The 21,617-nt window shown below is 47.7% G+C and overlaps 1 protein-coding gene across 4 annotated transcripts; it reads left to right on the forward strand.

Annotated features, from left to right (window-relative positions):
- Positions 1–6,006: 6,006 nt before the first annotated feature.
- LOC109388003 (gap junction alpha-3 protein-like) lies at positions 6,007–21,355 on the forward strand. 4 transcript variants are annotated; one of them, XM_019652316.1, is made up of 2 exons: positions 6,007–6,094; positions 19,047–21,355. In XM_019652316.1, the coding sequence occupies exon 2, from the start codon at positions 19,063–19,065 to the stop codon at positions 20,356–20,358; it is 1,296 nt and encodes a 431-aa protein (XP_019507861.1). In that variant the 5' UTR covers positions 6,007–6,094; positions 19,047–19,062; the 3' UTR covers positions 20,359–21,355. The 4 variants fall into 4 exon arrangements, with proteins under 4 accessions (XP_019507861.1, XP_019507860.1, XP_019507857.1 ...); XM_019652315.1 differs by lacking the exon at positions 6,007–6,094 and adding an exon at positions 6,683–6,961; XM_019652312.1 differs by lacking the exon at positions 6,007–6,094 and adding an exon at positions 7,485–7,562.
- Positions 21,356–21,617: the final 262 nt, after the last annotated feature.

The raw sequence follows: 21,617 nt of genomic DNA on the forward strand, positions 1-21,617 counted from the left end.
TAGTGAGGTCAGCAGGGCCTGGGCACGTCATCCTCACTCCCTAACCACTCCTACATGTCATTCCTCACTGAGGACTCCAGGACTTCTTCAGTGGTGGTTGAAGACAAGGCCCCCACACCCTTTTACAAGCCTGTCCTCATTGGGACTGACTTAGAACGAAAGAAAATCGCTTACTGAGTCAGTGACACTTCCTACAACACCCCAGCATGTCCGTTAATTAAAGCCTTCCATCCACAGGATGAAATCACCAGCCTGTGATGCAAAATGAGGGTGTGGCCAGGTGCTGGGGGATTTCAGGGGCACAATTCAGTCCTCTCTTTGCACAGAGCAGAACTCAGTCCCCTCTTTGCACAGAACACAGCTCAGTCCCTTCTTTGCACAGAGCAGATCGCAGTCCCCTCTTTGCACAGAGCACAGCTCAGTCTCCGTTAGAGAGGGTAAGGCTCAGTCCCTTCTATTCGTCCTGCCATAAGTATTTTGTGTTCATACACACACAATCCTGACCCTGCAATGGGGAGGTTTTTGGAAAAGACTTCCCTCTCAAACGAGCTTTCATGGAAGTCAGTGGTGCTACAGCATTTTAAGAGCAGAGGGTGTACTTACAACAAGGGCCAGTTGTTGAAATACTAGGGAAGTTTGAAATCATTGACCATTACACCAAAGCTTTCTTGGGCATGTATTGAAATCGAATTATTCATTTCAAGGTCACAAAAGGCCAAGGCTTTTCAAATCCTGATGTGGCCACTGGTTAACTGTGCGACTTGGAGAAACCATCTGGGTCTTTGAAGCCTGGTTTGCTCATGTGTAACGTGGGGAAGGCCACTCCTGTTTTATTCTCCGTGTAGAGATGACAGGATACGCCAGGAGAAGGGACAACAGAAGCTGCTCTGCCAAGCACTGTCTCATACTGGTATCTTTTTAAATTAGCCTGAATACTTACAGAGTTGTGCAAACCTTGGTTCTTGTTCTAAGTTGTGTGACCCTGGGGGAAGTCTGTCCATGGCTGTGAATTTCTTTACCTGTGAACCTGGACTCCTTCCAGCAAACTCAGAGGCTTGTGTGAGACACATGAATTCTCAGAGTTGAAGGAGCGGGTAGAAGTTCTAACGCAGCTAACAAAGGCTAGGAGTTGCTGCTGATGTTGACCATATACTTTTAAATTGCTGCTTGAGGATGAGCTCTGCAGTCTTTCCCAAAGGGTTGTGTGGTTCCAGTCTGGGCGGGGCATGGTTAACGACATAGGTAATGACAGAAGACCTGTGTATGCTTTTATCCAACCCAGACTGCAAATGCAGCCTCTGCTCAGGCCACACCATCCGTTTTGAAAGGCGCGGAGCCAGACCCAACCTGCCTGTGGTGAGACCCCGCTGCATCCCACACTCTGGAGCTGGGGCTCCTTCCATTGAAGACAGGCCTGTGCGTTTTTTTCACGGTGTCTGCTTTTGTTTATAAAACAAGATAGGCTTTTGAATCTTTTCTCTCGAGAATCCTAATGTGCTGAAAGGAAATAAGGGCCACTGGTTTGCTCTTCATTCCTCAGTGAGTAGTTGGCACCATGTGAGTTCGGATCAGGAAATTCTGAGCCTTCCCAGCAAGCCCGAGTGCTGGCAGCTGGAGGGTGTCCTACTGGCAGGAGGAGGACCTGAAGGGGGAGGGGAGGCAGAGGGAACACCAGGAAGAAGGGACACTCCGGAAGGGATGGGGGACAGACAGTGTCTGCCACTGGAACAGAAAAGCCAGCCTGGTCCTGGCCCTCGGGCCTCACTCCATACGTGCCTACCTGCAGCCCTACCCTCTCCCCCATCCTCAAGGGGGACCCAGTGGGCCCTGTGTGCACTGTCAGAAAGACCTGGCTTTCACCATGGTTCCAAATCCCTGTCTGCTGCCAGGGCCTGACGACTGTCACCTGGGCGACCCAAGTTGCAGTAACGTAACAGTGACTATCATGGTTTGGGCTACACAGAGACATGTGTGTCCTTTTTTCCTCGATCCTACTTGGGACGTGCTGCGGAGAGCACTCTGAATACTCCTGAGTTGGGAAAGGTCACTGCCAGCCACCAGGATTGGAGGCAGGGTGAGGTTCTGGTGCTTCTTCCCTCACTGACTTGACCGGACTTGAATGTGACTGTTTCTGACGGGGCAGGGAAAGACTCAGCTGTGTGCTCAGGCTTGTCCTAGTAATGTTTACAGTTAATGTACATATGGGCTTAGGAATGCGTTTAGGTGCATTATAGCCCTAATAAAACAGGACACAGACATTAGGAGTGTTTGATGTGTGCTTGAGTCCAGAATACTTTTTAACTTTTTATGATCAGTCCATGTCTTTCAGTGGAGACCTACCTTCGTCTCCTGTCTTGAGAAAAGAGATCTCTATTTTGTTCACATTAAAAAATTATGGGGGCTGGCCGAGTGGTGCGTTGGTTAAGAGCTGCCTAGGGATGCCAGAGGGCCCCGGTTTGGATCCCACATATGAGGGCCAGTGACACTGCCTTCTACAGCTAAGATGCTGAACAACATCTCGACCTGGAGCTGGGCTGCTGTGAGTCACCAGCTATGGTGTAGGCTGCAGCCCCTGATGCAGTGGGTTGCCATGGGCTACCGTGTGTAGCCAACAGCCAGTGTAAGCGGCAAGCAGCCGCAGTGAACAGCCGTCCAGGAGCCGGTACTGATCGGCCTCACTGGGGAAGAATGCAATGATGGTGCCAACTTGGGCCAGTGAAGCAACATCCTCCACAACTAGAATGAAGAACAAAAGGACAGCAACTTGTCTGTTCCCCTTCCCACAATTCCCCAGTGCTGTTCCCATCCCCCAATTCCCCAATAAAAATCTTTTTTAAAAAAGTATGGTAAAGTATACATAACATAAAATTCATCATATTAACAAATTTTAAGGGTATATTTTGAAGTACATTCATGGTATTGTGCAAACATTACCACCATCCCTCTGCCAAACTGAAACTGTCCCCATTGAAACTAATTTCTCATGTCCACTTTGCCAAACCCCCCCACACACACACACCCACCATTCCATTCTCTGACCCTATGATCTGACTGCTCTGGGGCCTCAGGTAGGTGGGATCGCACAGTGCTTGTCCTCCTGTGACTGGCTTATTGCATTGAGCGTAATGTCCTCCAGGTTCACACATGACGTAGCAGGTGACAGGATCTCCTTCGTTTTTAAGGCTGAATAACATCCATGGTACGTATAGACCACATGTGTTTACCCACCCTCTGTGCTTGGTCACGTGGGTTGCTTCCACTGTTAGCCATTGTGAACAGTGATGCTGTGAACGTGGGTGTGTAAATCTCTGTTCAAAGTGATAGCTCTCTCTTTTGGTAACATCAGACAAATGGGAAAATTCCTCCTTTTTTGAGTTACTGTGATTCAAAATTGCCCTACACTTCCATTTTGGTTTGGAAATGTGGATATCATAATCAATAAGGGGCGTAAGAAATGTAAGTGGAAGTTTTACCCCAACAGTATAAGGGAAATAAAGCAAATAACTGCATCTTTAAAGAGCTGCTGTGTTCACATTAGATGATGATTTGAAATGCTTTTTAAAATAAGCGATCCCCACACAGATGAGTGATGAGTAAGAAGTCATGTGACTGTGGCATTTACAGTCCTAGGTGGTGAGATTCCAAAATCCAGGTGACAGAAACCCGAGGGAAAACCTCCATAAGAACCTTGTGCAAATCCACTGACCGTAGCCAGAGATTATGGGAGTTTGCTCATACCGCTCCTTGTACCACTGTGAGAGGAAGTCATGTATGTGTAAGTGTGTTTTTGTTTTTCATTTATTTTTCTGGTTACCCGAACAAAGCAACAATGGCTCGATACCCACAAACTGGAAATACAAACTGCAGAGCCAGGGGAGCGGTCAGGCTTTATGGAGGGTGGATGTGCCTGTGCAGGGGCAGGACTGTCCTGAGGAGGCTGGTGCTGGCTGGGCCCCCCATGGCTGAGTGGACCCAGGGGACTGGAGGAGGCAGCGCCCTGCAGTGACCCTTGCTGACAGCAGGTGGCAGCAGCGAGCGACTTCCCTGTCCCTGCAGCTTCTAGTCTGGATCCTGGGCTCTGAGAAACCTGTCTGTCACCCAGTCATGTTACCAAGTGGTAGAAAGAGTCCTTGATGGGTTATTCAGCTTCTCAAAGAAACGGAAGAGGCCGAACTAACCACTAGTCTGTGGTCTTTTCCTGGAAGAGGCCTGCCATTTTCATGATTTTGCTTTTGCTCCTGAAGACCCCCAAGAGGCACTCTGTCATGGTAGAGAACTAAAACTGGAGGGTACACACCAGGTGCTCAGACTGAGACTTCCAAGCAGGGCCGACAAATGGGCCTTCCTCCTTTTACTCTGCATGTCTACATTTGCTTCCCAACACAAATCATTTTAACTCCATATTTCAATAAAAAGTTTAAAATATTGGTTGTCGGAAAAGTCATGACGTATTTTTTCTGTTTTTCGTTGCGAAAATGCGTCATGACTTTTCCAACACCCCAATAGTTGCAGTACTATAGTTCCATAGTCCCCTCTGGAATCCCAATAATAGCTGTAGGAGACTGTAAGTATTACAAACTTTTCATTCTTTTGTGATCAAGAAAATACAAATAGAGACTCATCTCGTGCTTCTCAGAGAGAATAGAATATCTGAAGACCTTCTAGAATATATTTCTCAGTTTAAGGAAACAGAGTCTACAAAACTATCCTCCTACACACATACACCTCGAGTTCCAAGGGTAAGAGCTCTCACATGCGCCTGTGGACGCTGTGTTCTTTCTCCTTGGCACCCCTGAACAGGTAAGTTCTCCATGGCAGGGGGTTGCTAATCAGAACAGCTCGCAGCCCCACTGCAGGCAGCCCTCTGGAAGATGCTCCCTGGGGATTTGAAAAGACCAGAGACTCCAGGTCTGCCCCATTCCTGCAGTGAATCCGCCCTCACTAAGGGAGTTCTGAGCTCATTTCCAGGTGTTAGAGGGGCCAGCGGAGCTCAGTCCTCTGATATCTCTGAAAGTCCCTGTGTGGGCCAGGCTGGTGCTGGACCCTGGGGAGTGACCACAATGCAGAAGGTTCTAGAGGAGTCGGAAAGTCACAGGAGGAGACAGGTCCTTCCTCGCTGATGGCTTGTGTCCCAGGTTCCCTGTGAAGTGCGGTGATGTCAGCCCTGAGAAGGAACGAAGACAGACCCTAAACCCCCACCTGGAGGCCAGTAGGTTAGGCTGAGTTCCTGCAGGCCATCAGGACCAGTGGGAATGGGGGAATCTCCGGAAACCCTCCAGTCCCCTTGGCGAAGCCATGTCTCAAGCGCATGGAAACAAAAGCTTAAAAAACACGGAAAGCCCTCTAACTATGAGCCCGCTGAGTGTGTTTTACTCGAACCAGCTTGGGGGCGCTATTTATAGACCCTGGGGCTGTGTCCCCAAAGCCTGGCCATTGGCGGGACCTCACCTGTTGGGCCGGCTGGTCCGTGCCCCGGACCAGCGAATGGAGCCGTCCGTCCCACCCCCTGCACCTGGGTCCCTGCCGTGGGTGCCTGAGAGTCTCAGGCTGCGAGGTTGGGCGTCACCTGGGCTGTGCTGTGCGCCTCCGGGTCACCCCTCTGCTGTCAAGGGACAGCAGCCACCAGCACCAAGGGCCCCTCGTATCCCCTCAGTTGTCAGAGGACAGCAGTCACTGGGGTCACTGGCTCCTGCTCCTCTCCTTGCCTGTCAAGGAAAGGCAACTGCCAGGCCTTGTGGTCCTGCGCCTACCCGCAGGTGTCAGGGGACAGCAGCCACCAGGGCTGGGCACCCTGCCGGCCTACGTGCCGGATGTGGGGGGCTGGGGCTGCTCCCAACTGGGGCGGGAGTGCGGGAGTGATGCGGGTGCGAATGGGGGTGGGGATGCGGGTTCAGGTGAGATGCGGGTGGCGTTGGGGATGCGGGTGCACGTGCACTGCGAGTGTAAGGTCGCGGAAGGCGGAGCGGGGTGGGCTCGGGGTGTGGCCGGCAGTGGGGTCCGCGGTTACCTGGCGTGGTCCTGCACAGGTACAGGTGGATAAAGTCTGGGTCAGGATCTGAAGCCCTACTCAGAGCAGCGCGAACCAGAGGAGCCGGTAAGGGCGCTGGGTGGGGTGGGGTGGGGTGACAGGCGGAACCCCGAACCCTGGACCGCTGAAAACCTGCCCTGGAGAATTCTGCTGGGAATCTTTGGGAACCGTGGTCTCAACAGGGCTGGACAGCGGCTTGGGGACGTTCTGAGCATCCTTCGGGGTGATTGAGGTCACTGGGCTGCTGGAGGTACCTGCAGAGCGGGGTTCTCAGCTGAGCGAAGGCTTTTAAGGGGGGTTGCTGAAAACTGGGAGGGAATGCTGTCCTGGGGGTGTCTCCCTCGGGTGGGGGTGCAGCACTTGCTCTAGAACTTCATGTCCGAGAGGTCCCAGAACTATGTAGACCCCGGAGCGCTCAGTGATCACGCAGCTGCGGGGGAGAGAAACAGATATCCCAGCAGGACCAGCAGCGCCAGGCTCTCGGTTCAGACCCTTGCAGTTGTTAGGAACGATGTCGCCTCCCTACATCCTTTTAAGAAACGTTTTAAAGTTGTTGTTTTGTTGTTGTTGTTGTTGTTGTTTGTTTGTTTTTAAAAAAAAACCTTTAGCGATTAGTGACCAAGACTCCGGTTCTGCCCGGTTCCTGCAGTGAATCCGCCCTCGCAAAGGGAGTTCTGAGCTCATTTCCAGGTGTTAGAGGGGCCAGCGGAGCTCAGTCCTCTGATATCTCTGAAAGTCCCTGTGTGGGCCAGGCCGGTGCTGGACCCTGGGGAGTGACCACAATGCAGAAGGTTCTAGGGGAGTCGGACAGTCACAGGCGGGACGGGTCCTCCCTTGTGGTGGCCTGTGTCCCAGGTTCCATGTGAAGTGGGGTGATGTCAGCCCTGAGGCGGAAGGAAGACAGACCTTAAACCTTCACCCAGATGCCAGCAGGTTAGGCTGGGGTCCCGCACGATCACCAGGACAGGGGGGAATAAGTGACCTCCGGAGACTCTCCAGTCCCCTCGGCTGGGCCAAGTCTCAAGCGCATGGAAACTTTTAGAAACATCAAAAGTCTTCCGATTGTGCCCCTGCTAGTGTGCTTGACCCAAGCCAGGCTGTCCAAGCTATTTATAGTCCTCGGGGCTGCGTCCCCAGCGCCCCACCCGCGTCCCAATCGCATCTGCTGCGCCCTCCGGTCCGCACCCGGGGCGGGGGAAGAGGGTCACCCGGGCGGCTGTCTGCACCCGCGTCCTGGCTGGTAGCTCCCGAGAGCCGCAGGCCGGGAGGACGGGAGTCACCTGGTCCTGACCGTGCGCCCCCGGGTCACCCCTCCACTGTCAGGGCTAGCAGTCACCAGGGCTGGGCTCCCTGCCTCGCCCAGTGCGGAGGGTTGGGGGAGGGAGGGCGGGGCTGGGGGAGGGAGGTGGTCTGGTCCCCAACGCGGAGGGGGACTGGTGGGATGCAGTTGCGGGTGGATGCGAGTTCGGATGCAGGTGGAGGTGCGGGTGCAGGTGCCGGGTAGGTGTGAAGATGTGGAAAGCCCCGCAAGGAGGTGCGTAGACGGGGAGCAGACGCGGGAGGCGGAGCTCAGCGGGCACGGGGTGTGGCACACGGTGGGACTCCGAGCGCCCAGGCGCCGCCCGGTGGCCGGGGGGTGGGGGGGGGACCCGGCTGGACGCGGGGAGACTGCGGCCCGTCCGCGGCGCTCGGGGGCCACAGAGATGTCCGCCAGGATGGGGAGACCCGGCTCCCGCGCGGAGCGCACGTGTGAAGACGCAGCGCTAGGGTAGAGAAAAGTCTCATCCCTGAACCGAGGGAGCCCTAATCCAAGGAGTGCAGCCCGGTGGAGCGGGTAAGAGCGTGGGGGGTGGGGACGGGCGGGACCCCGGATCCCGGATCGCTGGCTAGAAACAGGCTTCTGGGAATTCTGCTAGGAATCTTTGGGAAGCTGTGGGAGCAGCATGGCTGGACAGCGGCTTGGGAACCTTCTGAGGTCCTTGGGGACGTTCTGGGGACCCTTCGGGGTAACTGAAGTGCCTGGGCTGCTGGAAGTCCCTGCAGAGCTGGATTCTAAGCTGAGTGAAGGCTTTCTTGGGGGTTGGCCGGAGGCTGGCGGGGGACGCTCTCTTAGGTGTTTCTCCCGTCGGGTACGAGAGCAGGACCTGTTCTGGAACTTCAGGTCAGAGGCGCCCAGAACTATGTAGACCCTGGTGCGCTCAGGGGCCACACAGACGCGGGCGAACTGAGGGACAGAGGGACCCCTGCCGGTCCAGCAGCTCCAGGGTCTCCGCTCAGTCCCTTGGTATTGTTAAGAACGATGTCGCCTCCCTACATCCCTTTAAGAAACGTTTCAAAGTTGTTTTTAGAGAAAGTGCTTAGCGATAAGTGCCAGGACCTGACTCTTGACCTATGTGCTGATTACCGTGCGTTCACGTGCAAGAGTGGAAACAGCTTCTCTGGCTCTAGAGTGATCCTGTCTCTTAGGGGCTTTCCTGACAGTAGGTGGCAGGAGCGCCTGTATTTGCTTTGTTGTCTAGTGGACAGAATTGGTCCCAGGATGCAGAGCTCTGGGTTATGAATATTTGTGACCCAGGCTTTAGAGACAAGTGGGATTTCACGGTTTTTTAAAAATCAAGATATCACCAAAATATGCCATTTAAAAATTGTTATATACAAACAGTCCAGATGTGAATGATGCATTGGTCTCCATGACCCAAGAATTCAAAACGATGGTGATGTATGGTCTGTGGATCACTTCACTGGCAGTCGATCAGTGGGCTATGAGAAATATTGCCAAACAGACATTAAATATTAAAGAAGAAAAAAGGAATTCATTTCCCAAAGGTCAGTGTGTTCAAAGTAAACATCAACTAATTTGGCAGTGATTCTATTGGTGCACAGTTTGGTTCATGTTGAGATAAGCATTTAATAAGGGAGATGCACATGTTCCTGTAACGTAATTCACAAAAGCCTCACTGCTATATCAACTAGGTGGTGCCACGTAGGTTAACCATCAAAGGTTGCCTGGCTCACAGCTGTCTTGAAATAATGGCTTGTAAAAAAATTTCATGGTTTGCCAATGAGAAAGAGAATTTTGACACAGTTTCTTTGAATGTTACTTACATTTTTAGTGGAATTCATTTTCTTAACTAAAACAATTTTACACTTTATGTTTGAAACTTAAAATTAATTCTCTGTATTTATCACAGCTATTTTGTAAAGCTTCATGCATGTAAAGAATTTAAACTACAATTAACATGTTACCATCACTAGAATATGCATCTAACACTGAATAAATAGGATATATATTTTTTTTTAAGATTTTACTTCAGTATCGCACATTGGTAAACACACAGCTTGTGTAATGTATTCAAATGTTATGTTATCAGAACATTCTAGATAGTGGAAAGGCCTTTGAGAAAGAAACCCTGGTTCCGTCTTGATTAACATACAGTTTTCTTCTCCTTCCCCTCCACTGTATCATGGCCATTACCAACACTATGTAACACTTGTCATATTATATTTTGATCAGTTTTTACAAGTCTGCCTCTGCCATAGATTGTGAATGAACTTCCTGAGGGTAAGGACCACATCCTAATTATTTTGATATCCTCAGTGCATAGCACAGTGCCATGCACATATAGGTGTTTGATAAATGTTTTCTAAATAGAGGAGGGAAAAAAATCCAATACATGTGACACATATAGCATATATGTGTCTCCAAAAACAGTATGTTTTTGAATTTCAATGTACTGTTTAGAGGCAATAATATAGTGATAAAGTTTCATTTTAATCTTCATTCTTAAAGTGGTGGAAAATTCTCCATCATGATTAGAGGTTAGTACTCTACTGTTTTCTTTTTAAAATCTGCATCTTCAAAGATCTGACTTAGTAATGTTTGATGTCAACCGTTTCTTCACTATTACGTTTTCTTTAATTTGAAGAATTAGTGATTTTCTTTAGATTTACTGCTAACAAGCTAATGACATTAAATATAAAAATCACTTAATTTTTTTCATTCAGAACACCTGATTATCTCCATGAATTATTGCTCATTTATCCAAGAGAGTCAATTTCTTATTAGCTTTATTTATTTATTTAAGATTTTTATTGGGGAATTAGGGGAGGGGAACAGACAAGCTGCCGTTTTTTTTTCTTTCTTCAGTCTAGTTGTGGAGGACGCTGCTTCACCGGCCCATGTTGGCATTATCATTGCGCTCTTCCTGGGTGAGGCAGTCGCTCACTGGCCATTGGATGGCCACTCACGGCAGCTCACAGCAGCTCACGGTAGCTCACAAAAGCACATACCAGCTGCCGGCCAGCCCCACTGCAGCCTACACCGTTGCCAGTGACTCATGGCAGCCCAGCTCCAGGTCGAGCTGCCATTCACCATCATAGTTGCAGAGGGCACAGCGTCACCGGCTCACATGTGGGATCCAAACCCGGGCCCAACTGCTCAGCGCTGGCGTCCCAAGCCAACTCTCAACCAACATGCCACTGGGCCAGTGGTCCTATTAGCTTTAAAATGAATCTTTTTTTCTAGAACATAGAAGAGATTTCTGCTTATGTACTGATAGAAGTAGAGTTGAATAAAAAAAGTGAAAACATATGTATACTACAGAAATTATTATTTCTGCAAAAATAGAAAACATTTTGACAGATGTGATTTGTGTCAGTAATATAGAATAATAAAACACCATGATTATAAGGATGTGAGGTTTTGTTCACTAAGCAAGAATAAAGATAATACCTGAATTCCCTTTAAAATAGTAATTCCAATTTATACGATGAAGTAATTGGACTGTTGTTAACATATCGCTAATATTTAACAAGTTTAAACACTCTAGACTGGACGATAAGAGAAAAAGCTTATGTACCTTGAGCCATTTTTCCAAACTTATGTTTTAAAGTGTGGTAAAGAGATATAGATCAAAAAAGAACTGCTGTCATCTGATAAGGCGGCCTGGTGCGGAAGCCCATGCAGTCATATGGAAGGGAAGGTACACTGAGCCTGGCGTTGTCCAGCTGGCTTCAGCTCTGTGGGCTCTATAACCTTTGCCAAATCACCACCCCTCTCGGGGCTCCATTCCCCGATCTGTAAAATGAGGAGGATAAACCACTTCTGAGGTTCTTCTAGCTCTAAACTGCTATGATTCCATATTTCTCCTATGGATAATGAGTAAGATTCCTGAAGTATGTGATTTGGAATTGCATGGCGAAAGTACCTTTTAACCGACAGTGCTGTGGTTAAGAAGTCAGTGGGTGTTCTAACCTTGGTCCTGTTCAGAGTATTGTTACTCCAAAGTGCCCTTATAATTTTCTTTATTGTAATTTATCTTGCCCAAGCCGCCCTTCATAAAGTGGTGTACAGGTGAATTCATTTTTAACTTAAGAGTATTGACTTTTTTAAATTACTCAATTATTAAAACTTTGAGGACTAATGTTGAAACACATTATGATTTACACGTCACTGAAATGTCTAAATAATATGTTTGGTAAGTGAAAATTTCTAATGGTATTAGTAGGTCTTTCAGAGAAGTTATTTTAAAACCTTATGAATTTACAAAATGGCAGGAGAAGCTTGAGGGTAATGGAGCAGGAAAGATATTTGGAGGATTGGAAAGGAAGCCTAGTGTGCCAGGAGTCATCCTGGAAGACAGCTAGGGTTCCAGTTACACTCCAGAATATCCATATTTTTCTTTCAATTGAACTAAAGCTGGACTGGCTATTGATTTTCTAGCTTAATGTTAGCACACTAATTGTGGAAAGGCTGATTTAATACTGATTTCTGGAGGGTATGATTACTTTATTTAAGTATTTCAAGAAGAAATAGTGTGGATAAAAAATTATGTGTGTGTTTAATTTTGCCATTCTTGAATATAAAACATTGAAGACATTTTTTTTTCAAACTAGCATAGTTGTTCAAATTGCTTCCAACTTAAAATTAGCTCCCACTAAGCTTTTAAGTTACAGAAGGTCAAAAACAAACAAACAAAAAACCTGATGAGTTCTTCATCAGGTTTTATGACTAAAAGATGAAAAGTATAAACCATATTGACCTTAGCCAAATACAGACTTAAGTGCATATGACTTTTCAGGTATTCACAAATTATTTAAATCCCCACATGAAAAAAGACAATTTAGGATAATAATAATAAATGAACAGCAAGGCACTATTATAAGTGCGTCCCATATGTTCTTATTTAATAAATAAAATAAGTATATTAAAAATAGAATTTAGTAATAATTTCATGTTTCTAGAGATTTAGTCTCTGACAATAAAACTAGATACTCCCAGCATCACTTTATAATTATGAATAAAGAAGTTGGAAAATTAAAACTTTAGAACTTCACTAACTGTTCTGGATGAGGGTGATGTTTCTTGCTCAATATCAGATTATTCAAAAGTTAAGTAAATAAAACCCATGTATTTTTCTATTTAAAATTAGGGAAGGGACAGTCTGGAAATATACAACTTCACACTAAAATAAAAGATACCATTATATTGTATGAGTGCATTTTATAATAATAATGCTAGCAAATACTAAAATCTACATCTATTTAAAAGATCCATAGGAATATTTTTGTAGGTTTAGTCTATATATTATGAATATACCATATGTGATAAGACATTGGGAAAAATAACAAAATAAGCCCCCATTCTTTTTCAAGTATGTCAAAGTTGGTTTATTAACAAAAGAAAAACTTCTAGAAAGACTACTATGTTAGAAGCTTAAAATAAATAACATTTGGGACCAAAGGAAGCTAACTACAAATATTATAGAATTTCAAAATCACAATAAAATGCCATGAATAATTTTATACCAGTAACTTTGAAACTGAGATGAAATGGAACCTTTTCTAAAAGCTATAAATGTAAGAAATAACAAAACTTCACGTAAGAAATAACAAACCTTCGTATGTCAATGACAGTTAATGAAATTGAATTTGTAATCAAATCTTTCTCCTAATACCCTTAAAAAATGCTATTAGTCCCAAACTCACTTATAGGAGATTCTTATACAAGCTTATTAGAGTCCATAGAAGTCCAAAGGACAGTCCAAACTACGAGAACCAGTAAGGGCTTGCTAACAGTTTGCTGTTTCTAAGATCACTATATAGGGGCCGGCTGAGGGCTCAGTTGGTTAAGAGCTCGCTCAAGAGTTTGAGCTCTGAGCAACAGCAGTTCGAGTCCCGGCCCGAGCTGAGCAGCTGCTGAGCTGCCAACAGGTGGCAGGATGGCTCAGTTTAAAAAAAAAATTTTTTTTTTTAAATCTAAGATCACTATATAAAGTCCCTAAGTACCAGGGATAAGCAGTCAGAAAGTGTAATGAACAAAACTATTTAGAACAAATGATTAGAACAACTATACAGTATCTAGGACTAAATCTGACAGGAGACTTGTGAAACCTTGAGGGCAGATTCTAAAACCCTGTTGATGGGCAGAACATGAACTCTGCATCAGTGGCTGGTGGTGTCTTTGGTGGGGAAATCAGACTATAAAAAAGTAATTTGCTCCATCTATAAATTGAATGCAATTCCAGTCAAAATCATGCTTCAGATTTTTGAGGAACTTGACAAGCTGTACCTAAATTTCACTTGGGAAACAAGGCAAAAACTTGTTGAGACAACTTTGAAGATCACAGTAGGGAACTTGTGCTACCGGGTGTCATGTGGATCTAGAACCTTCTCCGTCGGGTGTTGTGCAGGTTGGTGTGATTATCATGAGGAGCCTTCAGCCATTTCCTTCTGGAGATGGAACACAAATATCATATGTTATTCAGTCTGCAAGTTTAAAGGTTCCATTTTTTCCTTTCATGCTTGGCTCTGACTGAGCTTTTCCACATTGCTGTGAAACTGGACCAGCTTATAAAAGCCTGGTGTCCATCTCACCCTGTAGTCTCACAAGCCCAGACAAACCTACATGTTGGGGTCATCTCCAAACAGCAGAAACAGAAAGGTCTTTAGTTATTTTGACAAGTTTATTTTTTTTTTAAGATTTTTATTTGGGAATTGGGGGATGGAAACAGTGTTGGGGAATTGGGGGAAGGGGAACAGACAAGTTGTCGTCCTTTTGTTCCTCAGTCTAGTTGTGGAGGACGTCGCCTCATGGCCCAAGTTGGCACCATCGTTGCACTCTTCCCGGGCAAGGCAAATGAATCACCAGCTTCTGGATGGCTGCTCACGGCGGCTGCTGGCTACACAAGGTAGCCCATGGCAACCCACTGCAGCAGGGGCTGCAGCCTACGCCGTCGCCGGTGACTCACAGCAGCCCAGCTCCAGGTTGAGCTGTTGCACAGCATCTTAGCTGTAGAGGGCAGTGTCACTGAACCTCATATGTGGGATCCAAAATGGGGTCCTCTGGCATCCCAAGCCAGCTGTTAACCAACGCGCCACTCGGCCGGCCCGACAAATTTATTTTTAATTCTATGTCTTTTGTCAAGAATCAGACCAGAATTATGAAAAGGTGTGATAAGTTCATAAGACTATGGACTAAGCCTTGTGACATGGGGATATTACTGTCTTGAGTGGGAAAGCTTGAAATAGGCAGGTAAGGGATGAAATAAGATAATGGAATCTTTCCACTGGCTAGAAAGATAACTAGATACACCCCCTTTCACTGTATCATATTTGCGACTACTTCAGCCTACCATGTCCTTGTAGATTTGTGCCAAGCAGAGGTAGTGAAAAATGGCATTTGGGCTACCACACCCCATACCAAACCCTAGCAGATGCTACTAACTGAACATAGAATTCTTTCTGGCTAAGCCAACATGCGACTTTCAAAATCCTACTCAACAGTGTTCCAAACAATCACCAACAGTTGATACAAAATTAATTTGCCTAGCCCTACTCCACATTGTATGACTTCCAATTTGTAAGCAAAGTAACGTTTTTAGTTTCTGTATATTCTTACCAAGGGAATCCACTATAATACAAATCACACCTTTGCTACTATCGCATTCCAGTGTCAACTAAAACTGGCATTTCCTAATCAACAGCTCTTAGCATGTCCCTCCTTCTGACTCAACGTCTAATGCAAGGGTATCCCAGGACTGGTCTTTTCTCCTCCCCAGCCCTTGGATGATCTCAGTGCAGTCTCATCAGCCACCTTTCCACCACCAAGGGCCATGACTCGGCCTGGACCCTCTCAACTCTTGTTCTACACTTTCCATGGCTTCTGTCTGTGAACTTCTGCTACGCACTGCGGTCCTTCCACTAGAGATGAAGGGTCACCCTGCAGATCCTCCTCCTAGCCACTTCCTGAGGGACACTTTCACTTCAACCCCTCACCTTTACTTTGGACCCACAAAGTGACAAAAGCAAAGTCTTCATCTAGTCATCCAATCTCAATGTAGCACCCCTCTCCCAGTGTCCTTCTCTTTAAATCACCCATAACTCACTAGGCTCAGCCACAGAAGGCTCTTCTTTTATTTCCCTCTCTCTCTCTCTGTCTGTCTGTCTGTCTGTCTGTCTGTCTGTCTCTCTCTCTCTCTCTCTCTCTGTCTGTCTCTCTGTCTCTCTCTGTGTTTCTCTGTCTCTCTCTCTGTCTCCCTCTGTGTGTCTCAGTTTCTCTCTCTCTCTCTCTCTCCTCCTCCTCATCCTCATCCTCATCCTCTCTCCCTCCTCCTCCCTCACTCCCCTTTTACCATCTCTGGCTCTTGTCAGAACTACAGGCTGCTTTATTTTCATTATCAGAATGTGTCTCCTGTCTGCCCTTCCTCTTTTCCATTTCCCTTCCCCTCCCCCCAAGACCTCCTGCCCGTGATCCAGCCTGGCTTTCAACACTTAGCCCCAGGTCAGCCCACCCTTCCTGAGTTCCCGCCTGTGTAGACGGGCTCTTTCCTTCTTGAGCAGCACTGAGCACCTTTCCCTCCCTAAGTGGGTCAGAGACTCTCTGATACTTTCGCTCACATGCACCACCAGTGCTGGGCTGAATGACTACTGTGTGCACAGCCCAGCTCCATGGGCATGAGCAGTTATTAAATTCACTGCTTTCTAACCCACCTCCTGCTTTCAGTCACCCCAGGTCACTCGTATTCCCACCGCCATGGAAACACCTTTGTAATTAAAATACTCTCCCTTCTCTCTCCTTTCTCTCCAAAGCCACATCTCCTGAGCACAGCTCAAATGCCACTCCTCCCTGGCTATACCTTTTAATATTAATACCGTCCTCTCTGAAGTCCCTCTGCCCTCACATGGCTCCCCACCCTTCTGCATGTTCCCATCGCCACAAGTCGATCTCAAGACAAAGACCGCGACTTAAGGGGAGGAGTCAGCCTGTGCAAAGGCCTAAAGGCAGAGTTTCAGGGACCACAGGACCCGTGGTCTGCCCCGCATGCTGCACCAGGTCCTGATGGGAGGTGCACACGGGGCATGGCTTTTGTCCCGTGTCCCAGAAGCAGATGTCCAGCAGAGTGGAGGGAGGGGCTAGGGCCCAGGGCAGAGTTAGGGGCCTCGTGACAGCCTGGGGCTGATGGGAGTCCCTTCGAGCCCAGCAGGATGGCTGTGGGGTCTGCGTAGGAGTCAGAATGGATAGCTTGGAGGAGAAGTAGGACCTTACCAGAATGTTGCCCTGACATCGGCATCCTTCACGGGAGAGTGGGTTGTTTCATGATCGGTCATTAAGTTTCTAAATGAAAACGTGTTACCTTTTAGGACATACAGAGTAGAGCCAGTACCAGTCACGGTGTGGGGTCCAGAAGCTGGTGGCACACGTGAAAGCTCAGGTTTGTCTACAGGTTTCAGGTGCCTAAAACAGAGTTGGAAGTTTATTGTAAAAGAGGGTTAATATTAGCCTATTTTTAGATCACAGGGAGTACAGTTTTTTGTTTGGTTTATTTGCCTCCACGCTGATTCATAACAGTTAGTACTCTAAGCCTTTTAAGATTTAACATGATGAGTTTCTTTAGTTCCTCTGGAGGATGGTCTGTATAGTCGCAGCTCAGTCCACTTTCTTTACTGCACAGACTGGCCCTGAGGACGGCGCTCTGTCTTTAGTGCCTATTTAGAGCATCTGGCCCGTTTGGTAAGAGGTGACATGGAGACCACCTGTGGTCTTGGTCCCCTGTGTCCCAGAAGCACTGTCACCTCACAAAGATGGCCCTTGGGCCTTACCTCCCTCTATCTGAGAGGCAGTTCACTGGGGATGACCATCGTCCCCACCTTACAGGTGGAGACATGGGCCCCTACTTAGGGATGTGTGAGGAGTGAAGTATTTATGTAACGTGTGCCAAGTGAAAGAGAAAGTCAGTGATGGAGGAGGTAACAGGTTAAAATGGCGGAGGTGTGATGGCGGCATGGGCATGGCGGCACTTGGGGAGAAAGCTACTTTAACCTCACATGAACAGGAAGGGTGAGATTGGGAACTGGCCCGCTGCACATGCAGCCCCAGAGCTCCTGGAGAGACAGTGCCTGGAAGGGACCAGGGCCGCCTTCAAAGGCGGGGAGAGGTCCATGTCCCTTAGGCAGGTCACCTCTCTTTCTTGGTCTCATTTCCTCTTCTTTGAAGTAAGTTAAGGGGCCTGTGCTTGTGTTATTTCTGTTGCACTTGTGTAAGGTAATAAACCTCATTGCCATACCCATGTGAAGACCTTGGTTTAACTCTGGGTGTGACCATAGTGGGAGACATGTACAGTCACACACAGAAACAGGTATATGCAATGCACACACCTAAACAAGCACACATATGTATGTGTATATATAGGTACATGTACATGTAGACATATACACACATACATGTGTGCACACATACATAGGCACATACACATACATGCAAGTTCAGATACACGCATACATGTAAAGATGCTCATAGGTGCATGTGTACGCACATACCTGTATGTGTGCACATGCACGGGTATACACATTCATGTATGAGCATGTGTGCTCAGGCACATGAACACACATGTACTGTAATCTGCACATTTATGTACACACGAACACATGTATACATACATGTGCATACACGGTACTTCCATGTTTTTGCACATATATACACAAGCATACAAATGCACCTACGTCTCCAATCAACTGTGCCTGCATGTACATAGCACACGGTCATGCACACATCTACACACACTAGTAGTCACACACATGTAAAAATACGCATAGTAAACACATACATGTGCACAGTCGACATGTGAACGCACACATGTACATACATGTATCTACATGTATGTGCGCACAAGGGCACACACATTTTTATATGTACACACATATCCACACACGTACAAGCACTGCCACATCCCAGAACACACATGTGCACACAGTGACATATGTATACACATAGATACACACGCATGCGTATATATGCATGTGTACATGTGCGAGTACCTGCACATATACGTAAATTCATATATGTGTGTGCACATGCATGTATGAGGTCACGTGCACTCGGGGAAACATATACATGCAATGCATATGCATATACACATGCATATGTGCATGTAAGTCGTTTCCATGTATGTGCATTGTACACACACACATATACACGATACATCTACTCACAAACATGCAAATGTGTAAACATGCCCATATGTACACAAGGAACACATGCATACCTACACATATACATATGTTTATGCGCACATGTACACTGCTTACATGTATAAACACACATGTTCACACGTTTATATGCACACAATTATATGCACATGGACATGTATGCACACGCATGTACAAGCACTTGTATACACGTGTGCACATACACACATGCATATATGTGCATGCTTAAACACATGTGTGTGCGCACCTGTACACTCATGCACACGTGATGCATATACATGTACATGTGCTCTCATGGAGGTTTTCATGTGCTCACTCATATACAAATGCATGTGTGTATACCCACATACATGGACATACATACTCACACATACCTGCAGAGAGCTCTGTACCACAGCCCATGTGGGGAATAGACAACAGCTACCCAGTGACACTTTTTCAATGCCCATGCACAAAGACACCAGCCCCTCCAAGCAGTTGCACTACACCTCACCTGTCCCACCTGCATATTAACAAGCGTGTTCCATTGCAGGCTGGCAGTCAGAACAATGGGTGACTGGAGCCTTCTGGGGAGACTATTGGAGAATGCACAGGAGCACTCCACGGTCATCGGCAAGGTCTGGCTGACAGTCCTGTTCATCTTCAGAATCCTGGTGCTGGGAGCTGCTGCAGAAGAGGTGTGGGGAGACGAGCAGTCAGACTTCACCTGCAACACACAGCAGCCGGGCTGTGAGAACGTCTGCTACGATAAGGCCTTCCCCATCTCCCATACACGCTTCTGGGTGCTCCAGATAATCTTCGTGTCCACGCCCACCCTTATCTACCTGGGGCACGTGCTGCATATCGTGCGCAGGGAACAGAAGAAGAAAGAGCGGGGTGAAGAGCAGCTGAAGGGAGACAGTGACCACGGCCAGGACAGGGCCCTGGTGCGGGACAACCGAGGCAAGGTCCGCATTTCTGGGGCCTTGCTTCGGACCTATGTCTTCAGCATCATCTTTAAAACGCTGTTTGAGGTGGGCTTCATCGCTGGTCAGTACTACCTGTATGGCTTTGAGTTGAAGCCAAAGTATACCTGTGACCGGTCGCCCTGCCCCAACACCGTGGACTGCTTCATCTCCAGGCCCACAGAGAAGACCATCTTCATCATCTTCATGCTGGCGGTGGCCAGCCTGTCCCTCCTTCTCAATGTGCTGGAGCTCTACCACCTCGGCTGGAAGAAGCTTAAACAGGGCATAACTAACCACTTTAGTTCAGACACCCCTGAATTCAGGATGAGGGCCACAAAACCTGGGGATGTGACCCCAACCCTCTCCCACTCTTTTTCAGCCTCAGGCTCTATGGGGTTCACACCTTACTACACTCACTCTGCTTCTTCCCTGGGACAGGCAATGACCACAGATAGTCCCAGAGCCCCTACATCATCATCAGACTTCACCATGACAGGACTGTCACGGTGGAGAGCCCTCCCTGACATGTTGTATGACAGCAGCCAGAACCTGTTAATGGCAGAGCCAAACTGGGGGGAGGCCAAGCAACAGATTCCTGGGAGGAAGGCCTTCCTGCCAGTGTCCACTTCTTCCTCCTTGACCCCTACAGGCAGCCCCCCACCACTCCCTCACAAGGCTGGAGCGGGCAGCAAAGAGCCTGTCCTGTTGGAGAATGGGGACAGCAGCAGCCTGGGAGACAGCAGATTGGAAGTGACCCCAGATGAAGAGGAGCATGCAGTGATCACCGTGGTGGAGATGCACATGCCTCCACCTTTGCTCCCCACAGACTGCAGATGCCCAAGTAAGGTCAGCAAGTCCAGCGGTAGTCGGGCCAGACCCAGTGACTTGGCCATCTAGTGGTGGTCTCTCCACACAGCTTTATAATGACCTCCTTTCTAGAAACCCAAACCCAAGTGCACTTCAATGGAGCAGGTAGAAAGCCTCAGGTGACAGCACTAGAGCGGGAGGAGGGGATCACTGCAGGGGTCAGCCTTCTGTGTCAGCGCTTGCTGTCCTTTACACTGGAGGTGCCGTGGGGAGAACATGGATGCTTTCTATGGGGAGGCGGGAGAAAGAGGGGTGCAGGGGCTGCTGGCCTTTGAAGATATTCACGGCCACCCCACCGCCCAGACCCAGCCGCCGCTGCAGGTGTTGATGTCTCTGGGGCGACTGTTCTGCAGGGCTGAAGGGCAGGTGTCTGCAGCCACATCAGTTCAGGGCATTGGGTTTTCTGTCCCTGAGCTCTTGGGGCTCTGGGCAGCCCAGACGCCAGCAGTGCATGTAGCCCCACTTCTGTTTGACACTTGTAGCTCAGAACTGACTTTCATTTGGGGTATTGGCCAACCTGCACTGAAAAAAGATTTAGAACAAGCCGATGAAGGGTCATCGAGATTCTGAACTTGCATGTGAAACCCAGGATGTCCAAGTACAGGCTCATGACAAGTGACAATGAGCAGCTCCCGCCCAGAGGCTGAGATCCTTGGGCGAGGGCACACAGGTGGCTGGAAAGAAAGCAGGTGGAAATGCAGCCACACTTGAGATCATTTTGAACAGCTTTGAGGAAGCGAACCTAAAAGTGGCCGGCATGCCTCTGTGTTGATTTCTAAATGACATTTTGTGCTTTGAGTGGTCCAGGTAGCCCTTGTCCCCACTTTGTATCTTTTAGGACACATGAAAGACATAGTACTCTTACAGTGGACACTGACCGAGAGGATGCCTCTTTGTTCCATGACCTACTAGTAATGATTTAAACTTTGTTTTGCAAGAAATGCTCCAACTTCCTGAGTCAGTTCATTACTCTGAGAACGTCCCAAATAAAATCAAAGCAGATTTTAAGTGCCTTTCAACTACTTGAGGTTGTGGCGTTTTTGAATGGGAGGTTAGAAGTTCACTCCTGTTGCCAGAAACATGACTTGTACACGTGAATCAGTGACCTACACTTTTTAACAGGACAAATAAATGTCTCCACGTTTCCCAACATTCTTTGTGGGCAGCCTGTTCCTTTCTACAGTGTGAATGAAGCGTCTGGATTTTATCCCTGTATCGTGTGAGTGGGATTTCATGCGCGTGTCTGCTTGTCATCCCCGCAGATCACTGCTCTGACAGTGCAGCTGGAA

Source organism: Hipposideros armiger, unplaced genomic scaffold, assembly GCF_001890085.2.
Source record: "Hipposideros armiger isolate ML-2016 unplaced genomic scaffold, ASM189008v1 scaffold_178, whole genome shotgun sequence".
In the NCBI taxonomy this organism is placed as follows: domain Eukaryota; kingdom Metazoa; phylum Chordata; class Mammalia; order Chiroptera; family Hipposideridae; genus Hipposideros; species Hipposideros armiger.

Coding starts and splice junctions, on each gene's coding strand:
- LOC109388003 (XM_019652312.1), top strand. CDS start 7,486: ATGCGAGTTCGGATGCAGGTGGAGGTGCGGGTGCAGGTGCCGGGTAGG. Junction 7,563..19,046: donor GTGGAAAGCCCCGCAAGGAG/GTGCGTAGACGG, acceptor GTTCCATTGCAG/GCTGGCAGTCAGAACAATGG.